This window comes from Manis pentadactyla, chromosome 17 (genome assembly GCF_030020395.1).
Source record: "Manis pentadactyla isolate mManPen7 chromosome 17, mManPen7.hap1, whole genome shotgun sequence".
Classification (NCBI taxonomy): Eukaryota; Metazoa; Chordata; class Mammalia; order Pholidota; family Manidae; genus Manis; species Manis pentadactyla.
Genome location: NC_080035.1, coordinates 8,020,833 through 8,034,661, shown reverse-complemented (window position 1 = coordinate 8,034,661; position 13,829 = coordinate 8,020,833). Strand labels below are relative to the sequence as shown.

Here is a 13,829-nt window from a genome sequence, read left to right as displayed (position 1 = left end):
ACATAAGATTGTATATCAACAATACTTTAATAAAAAATAGTAATAATAATAACTTATGCTCCTCCTACTTCATCATTCAACAGTTGTTCATTGAACAATTTTTTATAGTTGGCCTAGTTGTCTACTAGTCCAAAACTTTGTCCTAGAGCTGAGGGAATGATAAACAATAAATCAGACATGAACTCTGCTCTCAAGTAGTAGAAGATATAGAAGGAGAGATAAGACAAGTAAGCAAGTAGTTAGAGTATATTGTAGAAAGTGGTCTGGGCCAAAAGACAGCAAATACTGTGGGAGTTCAGGAAGCAAAAAGTTTTCCCAGCTGGGGAAGACCAAAGATCGTATAAACAGGTAGTATTTGAATTGAGTGTTGAAGAATAGATAGGATTAGAGTGTTATGGGAAGCAGAGGGAGGGCATTCCCTGTAAAGAGAAGATCAAGAGGTAAGGCACAGATATGAATGAGACTGAATGGGAAAGAGTGGCTTATTCTACTGGAACAGATTAATGAAATTTTTATTATAGAGTGCTACGATGATTATGTGACTAATTTTTTTTTTGCATATGAACTGTAATTCATCTACAGTGGGTAATGAGATGGGAAGTGTATATAAATGAAAATAATTTGATAGCATTAAGCAAAGGTGAATAGAAGTGCTTCCTTAGCATCAAGAGTAGGAATTCAAAATTGCTTAATTCTACAGAAAATGTAAACTAAGGCTGAACTGACTGCTCCCAAAATGATGAAAGTATTAATAATATTAAAATAATAGAGAACAGATCAAAACATGGAAGTCTCAAAGTGTTGCTGAAAAGCTGAAGCCTAATTAATCTTTGTGAAACAGTTACTTTATAGAAAAATAGTCTCTGGAGAAGAATGTTGAAAATGTATTGAACATGGTTTAACAGGCAGGTCATTTAGCAGAAAGCAAATGCAAAACAGGTGGAACAAAATAGAAACAATATTTTAAAAATTTCTGACTCTAAAAATTTCCTTTTAAAGATTTTTGTCCTCACTTTTTTTCAATGTTATAACTTTAATAAGGTGACATAGGATGTTACTTTAGGTTGACAGGCTTTACTCTTTTGGATAATTCAAATATACATTTTAATTGACTAAGTGCTATCTTAATGAGAAACCAGGGTGAGGTTTTTGAATAGACTGAATATAGTAAACATTTAATTAAATTTTTATTATGGAGAATTTCAAGTGACTACAAAAGTAGACAGTAGTATAATAAGCCTCTGTATTCTCACCTACCATCAACATACAACTTTTGGTCAACCTGTAGCCCCATTACTGCCCAATTCCACCAGCTATATTATTTTGAAGCACATCTTTGCATACCTTTTCATTCTTATAAATTTCAGTATGTGTTTCTAAGTGATAAACTCTTTTTAAAAAGTATAATGGTAGTACCATTATGACACTGGAAAATCAGTTAATAGTGATTCCTTAATACCACCAAATATGTAGTAAGTGTTCATATTTTCATTGTCTTGTAAAAGTAATTTAAAAATTTTTTTACAGGTTGACTAAATCAGAATTGAAGTAAGATCTTTGTTACTTGTTGATAAACTTTTAACACTTAAAAAAATTCCTCCTCCTTTTATCTTTATTGCAATTTATTAAAAAATCAGTTTGTCCTGTTAAGTTTCCCATGGTTTAATTTTTACTGATTCCATCTTGTGATATAATTCAGCATGTTCCTCTTTGAATTTTCTGTGAATTTTTGGTTGGGTGTAGAGACAGTTAATACTTTTTATACTTGGTCATCTGCAATATCTTCAATAGCTGAAACCATGTTCAGTTTGAATTGGGAATGCTCAAAATAATATATTTTTTTAAATCACCATTTATTATCATATTATAATATTTATATCCTTATTTTTTAAGAGTGTTATAATTTACTATGGTATTTGCTAAAACTTTTGAAGTTTATTTTTATACTATATCTAGAAATTGAATCTATAAATACTTGCTTATTATTTTTAAGACTCTAAGAAAACATTCTTTCCCCCTTATAGACTCAGTAGGATACACTTAGAATTAGTTTATAAATTGGCTCTTTCCCTTGCCTTCTTCTTATTTATCTTCAGGGCCTTAAGTATTTTAGTTTCTTTTTCAGTTAGTTGGGGGCTATAGAGAATAAGGATGGCAAAAATGAATATCAGTACATAACTTGTAACAGATATTCAATAAATAGATGGAACTGATAGCCTTTTAATGAAGACTAATAAAAGTAGCAGAATGTTACCAAGATTATTTTCTGATCTTCTGAGGTATCATTAGATTACTTCTTTATTTTATACAGTGGAATGTGCAATTGTTCTTATCTAATTTACCATTTTTACAGAAACAGCTGTAATACCTATTAATGGGTCACCTCGAACACCAAGGCGAGGTCAGAACAGGAGTGCACGGATAGCAAAACAACTAGAAAATGATACAAGAATTATTGAAGTTCTCTGTAAAGAACATGAGTGTAATATAGATGAGGTAATTTAACTTCATGATTTCTTATAGTTAAAGTAGATTTAGATGTAAGTTCTTGCTAAGTTTATAATTTTTTCATAATGAGCTTGCTTTTTGCAAGTAGTGCCTATTCTTTTGCAGTAGTAAAATATTTAGAAAATATTAAATTTTCATATTCAGCTATTTTGACTTTAAAGAGAATAGCTCCCTCACTCTGGGATCACTGAAATGTCTATCATTAAGGTAGAAGTTTTCAAATGTATTTGTTCTTTGATTCCTCTGTGGTTACTGATACCCTCATGTTTTAAAATGCCCTAACCCTAGTGTTTTGGTTTAGTGATAAGTGATAACCAACATCAAATTTCTGTTCAGCCTTCTATAATTACTCTCTTTCGTACACCAGATGTTAATGGTTGGTAGGTAATATTCATGAATACCCAGGAATTGCTTATCTTGTTCATAGAATCTGGAATATTGAAATTGGAAGGAATCTTACAAATCATTTACTCAGTCTCCTTTTAGTAATGAGTAAACAAGCTTTAGAGACTGATACCTAATTCTTAACTTTGGGACTTTGGGACATCTACCACCGGTGCTCCTTTCACTGCTTTCTCTCATAGTTTGTTATATTGTCCACAATTCACTGCCACCACATAGCTGTATGAAATGTTGCATTTTTGAAATTCTCTGTCAACTCTGGGAAGGAATGGGGTATGATCTCAAAATCTAGTTTAAGAAGTATTGGAATGATTTATTAAAATATCTGGGTTTAGCACTGTGGCTTTTGTTAATTTCAGATACTCTATAGATATAGACATAAAGCTATAGATGCATTAACACCTTTTTTACACATATATATAGACTTTTTACTTTCTAGGATTACAAATTATCTTTGCTACTAAGCTGACAAATATAGTGGAAATATATTTTCTTATTCCAGTCTGTCACTTTGTCCCTCAAGGTAGTGAATACAAATAAACGCAGTTTTCTAATTCCTGGTTGGTAACTCTGGATTTCAGAACTACTTGTAAAATTTCATTTTAAAATCAGGAATAAATCCTTTTTTTTTTTTTTTTTTTTTTTTTTACTTTTCATTTTAAATAACTCTTTTTTATAATTAAGAGTCTTTATAGTAATGATTTTTAAAGTACAAGTGATTAAAAGCATTGGTGGTAATTGACATTAATTCATTGACACTTGATTATTACATACAGCATTTATGGTGTATAACTTGGCTAGTTGCCTTTACAGTTATATAATTAGTGGTTAGTCATACTGATTGGTGAACTAGAACTACTCATTTTATAAGTGTTTTAATTAAGTGGCAGTTAATTAGAAAACAAAACTAATGGGTATTACTAATGCTTAATTTCTTATAACTTATTTGTGAAGGAGAAGACAGGAACTGATACTAAACTATTTCTGCTTTAGTAAATGTATACTTCAAAGTTGGAAAGGGAAGTTAAATGAAGAAAAATAAGTTGTTTAAAATTCTTTAACACATTGCAAGTGTAGAATAGCCAGGAGTATAACTCCAGGTTCTCTGAGTATGGTTTTTATTATCTGTGTTAAATGTAGGGTTCTTTTTCATGAAACTGCATAATTCCACAAAATATTTTCATTTGGTTTTGAATTGAATTACTGGGTATTATTTTTGTGTATGAAGTTACTGTCTTATGGAAGTATTATCCTAAATTTATGCTAAAATAATTAAAATAAATATTCTTTAAGCGAAATATGAGATGACATGTGTGAAGTGGCCCAAAAATATGCTGTAGGGAGTAATTAAGAGGCCATGTAGAGAACCGAAAAGAGTCTCAGCTTTGATGGTAGGCAGATTGGGTTTTAATTCTGTCTATGACACTTCCTAGAATGTAACTTTGGTTAGGTTGCTTAATTTTCTGAGCCTCCCATCTTTTCATCGTTTGTTAACTGTGGAACATTAAAGTTGGTTTCAATGGGTTTTCTTCTTACAAATCCCATTTCATTAACAATGCCCCTCTGTACCTCCATTTTAGGACCTGAAGTTTGCCTGACATAAATTAAAAAGTAAATAATTGAATTAATTATAAATATGTATCACACTAGGTTGATGTTAGTTAACACTTTCTTTCTAGAGTTAATAGTGACTGAGATCAAGTCTTTCTTAAAAATTTTAATAGCTATGTTGTGACTTTATCTTTTTCAGGTGAAAAATGTTTATTTCAAAAATTTTATGCCTTTTATGAATTCTCTTGGAATTGTAACTTCTAGTGGACTTCCAGAGGTAATCTGAAAGAAAACTTAATGAAGAGCTAATTGTTTTTTGGGACTTTTAGGGGAAGGAATGGTTGTCTGAATTTCTTAAGATCATTTTATATGAAATATTTTTTGCCCAAAGAAAGGAACCAAAGTAGAATTTTGATGAACCAACTTTATATAATAAAAAAATTTTGAATATATGCTCAAATGAATAAATAAGTAGCATTTTGTAATTTGTACTAGAAATTGATTAGTGCTGAAATTTTTCAAAAAAAAAGTAGGCTTTTGAATTTCTAAATGCCATTAAGTATTTAAATATAACAATATGTACAAATTTGATTACAATTTGCTTTGCTATGCATCCTTAAACATAGACTCCATGATTAATGCCATCAATATTATTGGCATTATTGTATTGTGGAACATCTCTTTTAAGTATTTTTAAAACTACTTAATTGAAAATTAATTCAGTTGAAATTGCTGATTATATTGCAGAAATGTTTTAGTGTGTGCCATCCCTCTGTTTCCATGTTTTGTCTCAAATGTCATGCTATTAATGAGAACAGAACAACTGAGAAATTTATATGGTAAGGTGAAATATGTGAAGAAAAAGATGCTTAAATAAATGATGAAAAACAAGTACTCAGTGATAAAGTAGTATTTTAGAAGCACCTAGTATTAGTCACCAATACCGAAAGACATGATATTAGATAGCTAGACTGCTGATTCTGTAACTTGATTTGGTAGCTAGTCCTTGAATTAATTAACTTATTAATTTATCATTTATTGAGTGCTTAATATGTATTAGGCATTGTGCTAGGTATCATCAATACAGAGATTTAACTAAGTCACTGTCACTGAGGTGCTAGTGGGAGAAACAAAGAAATAGAACATTAGAGAAGTCTACAAGAGTCTGATAGAAGTACCTACAAGGTGTTGTGATATCTCAAAGGAGGACCACCCAATCCAAAGTGAAGAAGATAGGTTTTGTGGAAAATAATTTGGAGGTGATATGATTTCTGAGCTGAGTAAGCTTTATAAGAAATGACATTTCCAGGGTTGGAGATTCAAAGGAACAGTGATATGCGATAGTATGGTCTGTTTAATGAACGCCAGCTAATTCATTAAGATTGGGATACAGAGCAGAAGGCTGCCTGGTAAGATACGGCACTAGAGAGGCAAGAAAAGAGGCCAAATGTTGTATTATTGAGTCTTATTACCAGCTTATGTACCAAAAAATATGCTGTGTACACCTTTAAAGAATCTTGGACACTCATAGTTTTTCTTCCCTTAGAAAGGACTACAGTTTTAATAGAAATCTGAAGGTAAACTTTACATTTTCCCCTGTATTTTGCATATAACTCTAATAGCTACAATTCAATAAATGATTGATAATTAGTGGCTCACTAAGATAGGGCAGGAACAGTAATTAAACTTAAGCAAACATGACTGTTCTGCCAGGAAAAACACAGACAAAATTTACATTTAAGCTGGATTTTTTGTTACTACTCCTTTTAGAATGCAGTTTTATTTCTCTCAGGTTGGAAACAAAGTCACAGCAGAAAAAGCATGCCAAATATTGTCTATTGCTCATTGGTTTTTAAATTATTAGAAAATTATTTAAAAAATGATAAAAGAATTTCAGATTCCAGCAGTAACAAAAAGATTGGGATATAAATTATGCAAATGTGTTAATTGGGCTAATTAATTGATCTAATAGTCTTGCCCAGGATACATAACTAAGGGAGTTGGAGTGAACCAAAGGAATTAGAAAAGATAGGGAGAGGATTTGTTACAATGTTTGTAAAATACTTTATTTTATATTAATAAGGGTAGTAGATTAAAAGTGAGAAATTTATGGGATGCTTGGAGGACCTTGGAAATAGAGTAGTTACAATAATAACTATTTTTATCTTACAGTTTCATTTCAGTTCTTACAGTTTTGTGGCATTAGTGAACATTGCCTTCATAAAATTTTAATGAATGGAGTACATGCATAAAACAGGTTTAAAACTAGAGTTGAAAAGTAGCAAAGTTCTTTACTTAACTTTTAGACATACCTTATTTATGTTACATGTGAACTCAGTATATATTGTAAAAAAACTATTTAAATCTGTACGTCTGTGTACTGAGAGATGTAACGACAGAATAATTATTGGTATTTTTTTATTTTGAGGTGGAAAGTCTCTCTAAACAATATGAAGAGATTTACCTTAAAAACAAAGATCTAGATGCAAGGTTATTTCTGGATCATGATAAAACTCTTCAGACTGATCCTACAGACAGGTATTGTACATGGTATATTTGTATTTGTTGATATGCTTTGCTATAGGTCAATTTTGATATAGGTAGGTTAAATGGGTTTTTAACTTAATGACCTTTACATTTATAATAAATTACTTCAAATGCATTTATATAAAGCTAATAAAAACAATACCCTAAGCATATAACTTGTTACACATAGAGATTTAATGTGAATTCTTCTCTGTAGCAACTAATTTTTTCTCATTTTGGTGAATGTAATTTTTTAAGTGTACATAAAAAGAAAATTGTTGAAGTAATTAGTTTACTCAAGTAAGGGTCGCTGTCTTTTTTCCACTCTTTCATTTGGTATTATTTGGTTGGCTCGTTTTTTTTTTTAAAGTTAATACAGCAGTATATTCTCTTAAATTGTCATGTAGAATCCTAAAGTAGGAATGGTTAAGAGTAATTATAAAAATTTTTGAGTGGTCACAAGTATGGTCTTTAGCATAAAAAATCTTTTAATATGTAACTGGAAATATATATAATTTAGAAGTTAAATGCAAGTAAAATGTTTCTAATTTTAAGATAAAGATTTTACAAGGCATAATGATTGAAAAACTTGAGCTTTGATATTTTTTAATTCTGAACTACTTGGTTAATAATACCACCCAACATCTAACATTTTAGAGAAAACATCCAACTTGTACTTCCAAAAAATATTCTAAATGATTGGTGCACTGTTTGTTATAAACCTAGTGGGAAGAAACCCAACTTATATAAAATTTTATTTTTTCCACTACTGTTTTTAAGCAGCTCTTAGATCAGCTATTTCCTATCACTTCCTATTATTGACTTACCATTTTATATGATATTATGAGGCAACAGAAGGTATTATATTGCTTTTTTGATTCATGAAGCACAGATTGTAAATTTTCAGTCTGAATGACTTTGCTTATCACTATTTAGTTTTGAAATGCAGAGAACACCACGAAAAAGTAACCCTGATGAAGAGGTGAATGTGATTCTTCCACAGACTCCAGTTAGGTATGAATTGTCTTATTTTCACTGTAATTGTTTATTCACTACTTTATAGTGCTTCAGGTTCATTCATTTGTTTCATTCTATATTTGTATATACATGCAGCAGACATACATGTGTGTTCTTTGTGTGCCAGGTATTTTACTAGTTGCTGAGGATATGATTATTAGACCTTGTACTCTTTATCTTTCAGGAATATAATCTAGAATAGGAATGTATTCTGTCTCAGTAAAGAAAAAGGAAAAAGAAAATTATCACCTTTTGCTTTGCATACAACCTAGGATTAGAATCATTTCTTTATATGCTTTTCCTCAGTTCCCACATCGAATCTTTCTCAAGTATTGTTGAATCTACCTCCAATATATTTCTTGAGTCATCCACTCTTCTCCGTTTTTATTCTAACTTTGTCCAAAGTATCTTTCTCTTTCTCTTGGATTTTTTGCAGTAGTCTACTAAGCAATCTTGCTGTTTCTTTCCTTATTACTGTTCCTATCTCCCCATAACCAGATATATTCTCCAGAAAGTCCCCAGAGTAATATTCTAGAAGTATAAATCAGATCATGTTTACCCTGCTGTTAAACCATCCCAGTACTTCTTTTGCAATTGAAATGCAATGCAAATCCTTAAAGTGCCTACAAAACCTTACATGATCCAGCTCGTCTTGCCTCCCCAGCCTCATCTTGTTTTCCTGCTTCTTATGTACTAACCAGTTTCCTGAACTCTCCAACCTATTCTTTTGTACATGAGGCCCTTCATACTTGCTTTTCCCTCTTCTTAAAACTCATTTTCTTTCCATGAATTCCCAACGGCTACTCCTTTAGTTTCAACACAGATACTACTTTTTTAAAGATTTATTTCTCTCTAAAATTTATTCCTTTATTTCTCATAGCATCCTGTTCTGTTCCTTCATAGTGTGTATCACAATTTGTAATTATAAATTCATTTGTGTGTTTACTTGTTTTGGCCAATACCCACAATAACCTTTAAGTTCCATACCACAAGGACCATGAATTTTTTGTTCACCACTTAATAATTAGGATGTAGGATGATAGTTGTTGGTACACAATAATCAATCAATAATGTTTTTCAATGACTATGTAGACACAAAAATGCATTTCATATAATTATAGTAATAGCCTTGTGACAGGTTAATTAGATGGTACAGAAGGGACTTTATGAAGTGATGATTGAACTGAATTTTGAAACATTATTAAGTCTGTGTGACAGGAAACTGGTGTTTTAGAACAGAAACAGCATGCCCAAAGGCATGAAAGTATGAAATAACATGATGTGTCTGGGGAACCGTTAGAAGCTCTGTACAACTGACTAAATGGGAAGATGAAATGGCAGGATAGGAGGGTGGTACTAGATCATGAATTTATATTAGTAAATAAGCATATCAGTTCTTCAATTATAGACTTACTGATTATGAACTTAGAATATTTCTTAAAGATTTAAGCAAAATGTAATTCCTTGTCAAAAACAGTGCATTAGGGATTTTGTAAGGTCTTATTTCAAAGAACTCTTAAAGATAAACACAATGAGTTTGAAGATAACATGTAACTTGAGAAATAAATATGTTTCATTTTTTTCTTCATTATTTAACACTTCCTATTTTTTTTCTCTAGGACTGTTATGAATACTATCCAACAATTAATGATGATCTTAAATTCAGCAAGTGATCAACCATCAGAAAATCTGATTTCTTATTTTAATGTAAGCCATATATGAAATATTACTTATTATGATGTATTGGCAAAAAAATTTGAAATTAGAAGTTAAAATACCGAGTATTTTTTTGAATACCCATGTCCTAGCCAACATGTAGTTGTCTATTATTTCTTGCTTTGGCTATTCAGGGCCTTTTGTGGTTCCATACACATTTTAGGGTTATTTGCTCTAGTTCTGTGAAAATATATTGATGTTTTGATAGAGAATGCATTGACTCTATAGATTGTTTTGAGTAATATAGACATTTATATTAATTCTTTTAATCCATGGGCATAGAATATCTTTCCATTTGTGTCTTCTTCAATTTCTATCATCAGTATCTTAGAGTTTTTATAGGTCTTTCACCTCTTTGGTTAAGATTATTCCTAGGTATTTTATCCTTTTTGATGCAATTGTAAATGAGATTGGTTTCTTAATTTCTCTTTCTGGTAGTTCATTATGAGTGTATAGAAATGCAATTGATTTCTGTATATTGATTTTTTTCCCTGACATCATACTAGTTTATTAGTTCTAACAGTTTTTGATAGAATCTTTATGGTTTTCTATACATCATATCACATCATCTGCAAATAGTGACAGTTTTACTTGTTCCTTTGCAATTTTGATGCCTTTTATTTCTTCTTGCCTAATTGCTGTGGCTAGGACTTGCAGTACTGTGTTGAATAAAGTTGTAAGAGTGGGCATCCTTGTCTTATTCCTGATCTTAGAGGAAAAGCTTTTAGCTTTTCACCATTGAATACAATGTTAATTGTAGATTTGTCATTTATAGCCTTGATCATATTGAGATATGTTCCCTCATACTGGCTTTGTTTAGAATTTTTATTCTAAATGGATGTTAAATTTTTTCACATGTTTTCTGCATTTGTTGATATGATCATATGACTTTTATTCATTTTGTTAACATGGTGTATCACATTGATTTGTGGATGTTGAACCATTCTTGCTCCCTGGAATAAATCCTACTTGATCGTGGTGTATAATCCTTTTCATGTATTGTTGAACTTAGTTTGCTAATATTTTGTTGATATTTTTTGCACCTATATTCTAGGGATATTGGCCTATAATTTTCTTTTCTTGTTGTGTCCTTGACTGATTTTGGTATCAGGGTAATGCTGGTATAAAATGAGTTGGAAAGTGTTTCTTCTTCTTCTGTTTTTTGGAAGAGTTTGAGAACAATTGGTATTAATTCTTCTTTGAATATTTGGTAGAATTTACCAGGAAAGCTATCAGGTACTGTACTTTTTTTGTTGGGAGGTTTTGATTACTGATTCAATCTCCTTACTGGTAATTGGTCTGTTGAGATTTCTATTTCTTTGTGATTCAGTTTTATGAGGTTGTATGTTTCTATGAATTTATCCGTTTCTTCTAGGTTGTCCAGTTTGTTTGTGTATAATTATTCCTAGTAATCTCTTATGATTGTTTGTGTTTCTGTGGTATGAAGTATAATGTCTATGCCACTGTTTGATGGATAGAAGGACTAACAAATCTGTTCTTCCATAACCTAGCAGCAGAGAACTTGGTTTTAGGGTGTTTAAATTGTATTCTAGTACTTTTTGGTTTTTGATATCCCAAAATACAATTTGTTATGTTCCTTCTAGTTTTAGTAGTTGTGCTTACCTACTTATTGTGGACATATTTCCACAGTATAAATAACTGAAAGTAAAAAATCATATGGGGCAGAAAATGTTAATTCTGTTTACAGTATCCTCAGCATTGATTTGTTTTTCCTTCTTAAAGAACTGCACAGTGAATCCAAAGGAAAGTATCTTGAAAAGAGTGAAGGATATTGGGTATATCTTTAAAGAGAAATTTGCTAAAGCTGTGGGACAGGGATGTATGGAAATTGGATCACAGGTAACGAGTTTATTTTGACTAGTACTGCTATATACTAAATAATTTCAAATGTAATGTCTATCCATTCATATAAAATAATAGTATTTGTCTCCAGTGTAAAATACCAGCAGATGCTGTATCCTGGCTGCCTTTGCATGCTGCTATTTATGGAAAACTTTATGAGAAGATGCCCCTGCCCATTACAAAAGCCAAAAGTAAACAATTAGAAAATTTGAGAAAAATTACAGAAATTTAAGATACAAGTAAAAAAAAAATCTTTAATACTATTCCTCTTTTGTTTATATGCTTTGACTTCTGCATATATGAATAATCATGTATATATATATATATACTTACATGAATGGTTTCATATTACATATGCCATTTATCAGTAACATTATTGAGTGATATTATTTCTGTCATTTCCAAAAGTCTAAAACCAATATATTGAGTAAGGATATGGGCTCTGGCTCAAGAGCCCTGAGTTTATATATTGTTCTACATTTATGAGCTGTTGTTTAACTTCTCTAAAATTCAGGTTTCTATCTTTGCTTTTTTTTGTTGTGTGGAATTAATGAGATAATATATAAAAATATGTTTGAAAATTATTATCTACTGTACACAGTTATTTCAGTGTAGTGAGGATGTACTTTGATGTCAAAAAAATTCCTTTTGATTGTATATAAAATTTGTGCTCATAATCTGGAATGAAGGAATATGGTTTGTGTGAGAGTGTAAGTGTGTGTATGTGTGTATCTAAAATTCTCTGAACTAATGGGAACTATTTATTTGATTAAAACGTTTTGCTGATAAGGTCACTTTAGCCTCATTTTTGCCTTTGCCAGTTTTATGGACAGAAACTATTCTTTTAATCTTGGAGAGCTATCTTGAAAATGCATGTCCTAGGTCACAAGAAGTATTACGTTAGTATGTAAAATGGTTAAAATAGTTCATGGTACATAATATATCCTATATTAAGAATATATATATATATATATGTACAATGTAGACTGCAGTGGAATGAAAGAAAACCAAGTATTGGACCAAGTATTAGATTCCCTTTTGATAATTTATTGGGAATGTTAACCATCATTTTACAGTTAAGTCTTGAGTTTTAGATAAACAAGCTTTTGTCACTTCTTGGTAGTCATATTCCTAAAAATCAGAAATGTGTTTCAAGAGAAAACTTCTTAGAAATTAACTGTTTTAATTTTCTAATATAATGGGTTCCAATTTTTTTTCTTTGCAGCGATACAAACTTGGAGTCCGATTGTATTATCGAGTAATGGAATCCATGCTTAAATCAGTAAGTTATAAAGAACATGATAGAAAAAAATTTCAGTGTTGACACAAAAAAGTTTCAGTTATACATTTTTTTAATCTGTTTTAGGAAGAAGAACGACTATCCATTCAAAATTTTAGGTAAATTTTTTAGTTGCAGTAAAAAAATTTGTATTTATAAATGTAAGTGTTTCAAAATAATTTTTCTTTTCCCTTTAGCAAACTCCTGAATGACAACATCTTTCATATGTCTTTGCTGGGATGCGCTCTTGAGGTTGTAATGGCTACATATAGCAGTAAGTTAAATTTTAGTAAATAAACATTTTAGTTCAATTTAAAGTTAAAAACTTACCTAAGGTATGGGTTTTTTTTTTTTTTTTAGTGGGAGGGCAGAGTTAAGGACAAGTATGTATATTTTAAATCAGTATATATTGAAGAATGTAATTGGTCACTGTAAAGCATTAAAATGGCTTATTATCTGAATTATTTTAGGTCACCTTGGGAATAATATTTCACTAGGCTCTTATTCTGGGCTTTACCGAATCCAGGAAATGTGCCTATTGAAATCCCTTCAAAGACTTAATGAGATTGTAAAGTGCCAAAGTAGTACTAACAAGCAGCATAAAGTGATATGGAAGCACTACTGTAAGACTCTATGATCAAGAAACCAAAGGCTGGAGTTAGAATACACCAGATAAATAGAACAAAGGCCACTGAGAATGTTTTTTTAATATAATTTTAAACATGTATTAACTTGCAAGTAATGTTGCAAATGTTACAAAGAAATTTTTTTTGTAAAAACAAAGAAGAAAATTTATCTAAGGGTACAAATATACAATAAAAGAGAAACTTAAACTAGTATATATAGGAAACTGAATCCTCATTAGTAACCAAGAAATGCATGTTTAAAAGAAATACCAATTTCTAATCAATCAAATTAACAAAATTCTAAAGAATTCTTCCCTCACCCCCACCAAGGATTAATGAGA

At 30.6% G+C, this 13,829-nt stretch overlaps 1 protein-coding gene across 3 annotated transcripts in view; it reads left to right on the top strand.

The window, feature by feature from the left end:
* RB1 (RB transcriptional corepressor 1) overlaps positions 1-13,829 on the top strand; it is a 165,870-nt gene that overhangs the window by 64,881 nt on the left and 87,160 nt on the right. For all 3 annotated transcript variants that reach the window (XM_036904000.2, XM_057494514.1, XM_036904019.2), the window contains 9 exons: positions 2,354-2,496; positions 4,661-4,738; positions 6,890-6,999; positions 7,924-8,001; positions 9,624-9,711; positions 11,464-11,580; positions 12,809-12,865; positions 12,950-12,981; positions 13,060-13,136. In XM_036904000.2, the coding sequence (XP_036759895.1) occupies positions 2,354-2,496; positions 4,661-4,738; positions 6,890-6,999; positions 7,924-8,001; positions 9,624-9,711; positions 11,464-11,580; positions 12,809-12,865; positions 12,950-12,981; positions 13,060-13,136 (780 nt within the window). The remainder of the gene's footprint in view (positions 1-2,353; positions 2,497-4,660; positions 4,739-6,889; positions 7,000-7,923; positions 8,002-9,623; positions 9,712-11,463; positions 11,581-12,808; positions 12,866-12,949; positions 12,982-13,059; positions 13,137-13,829) is intronic.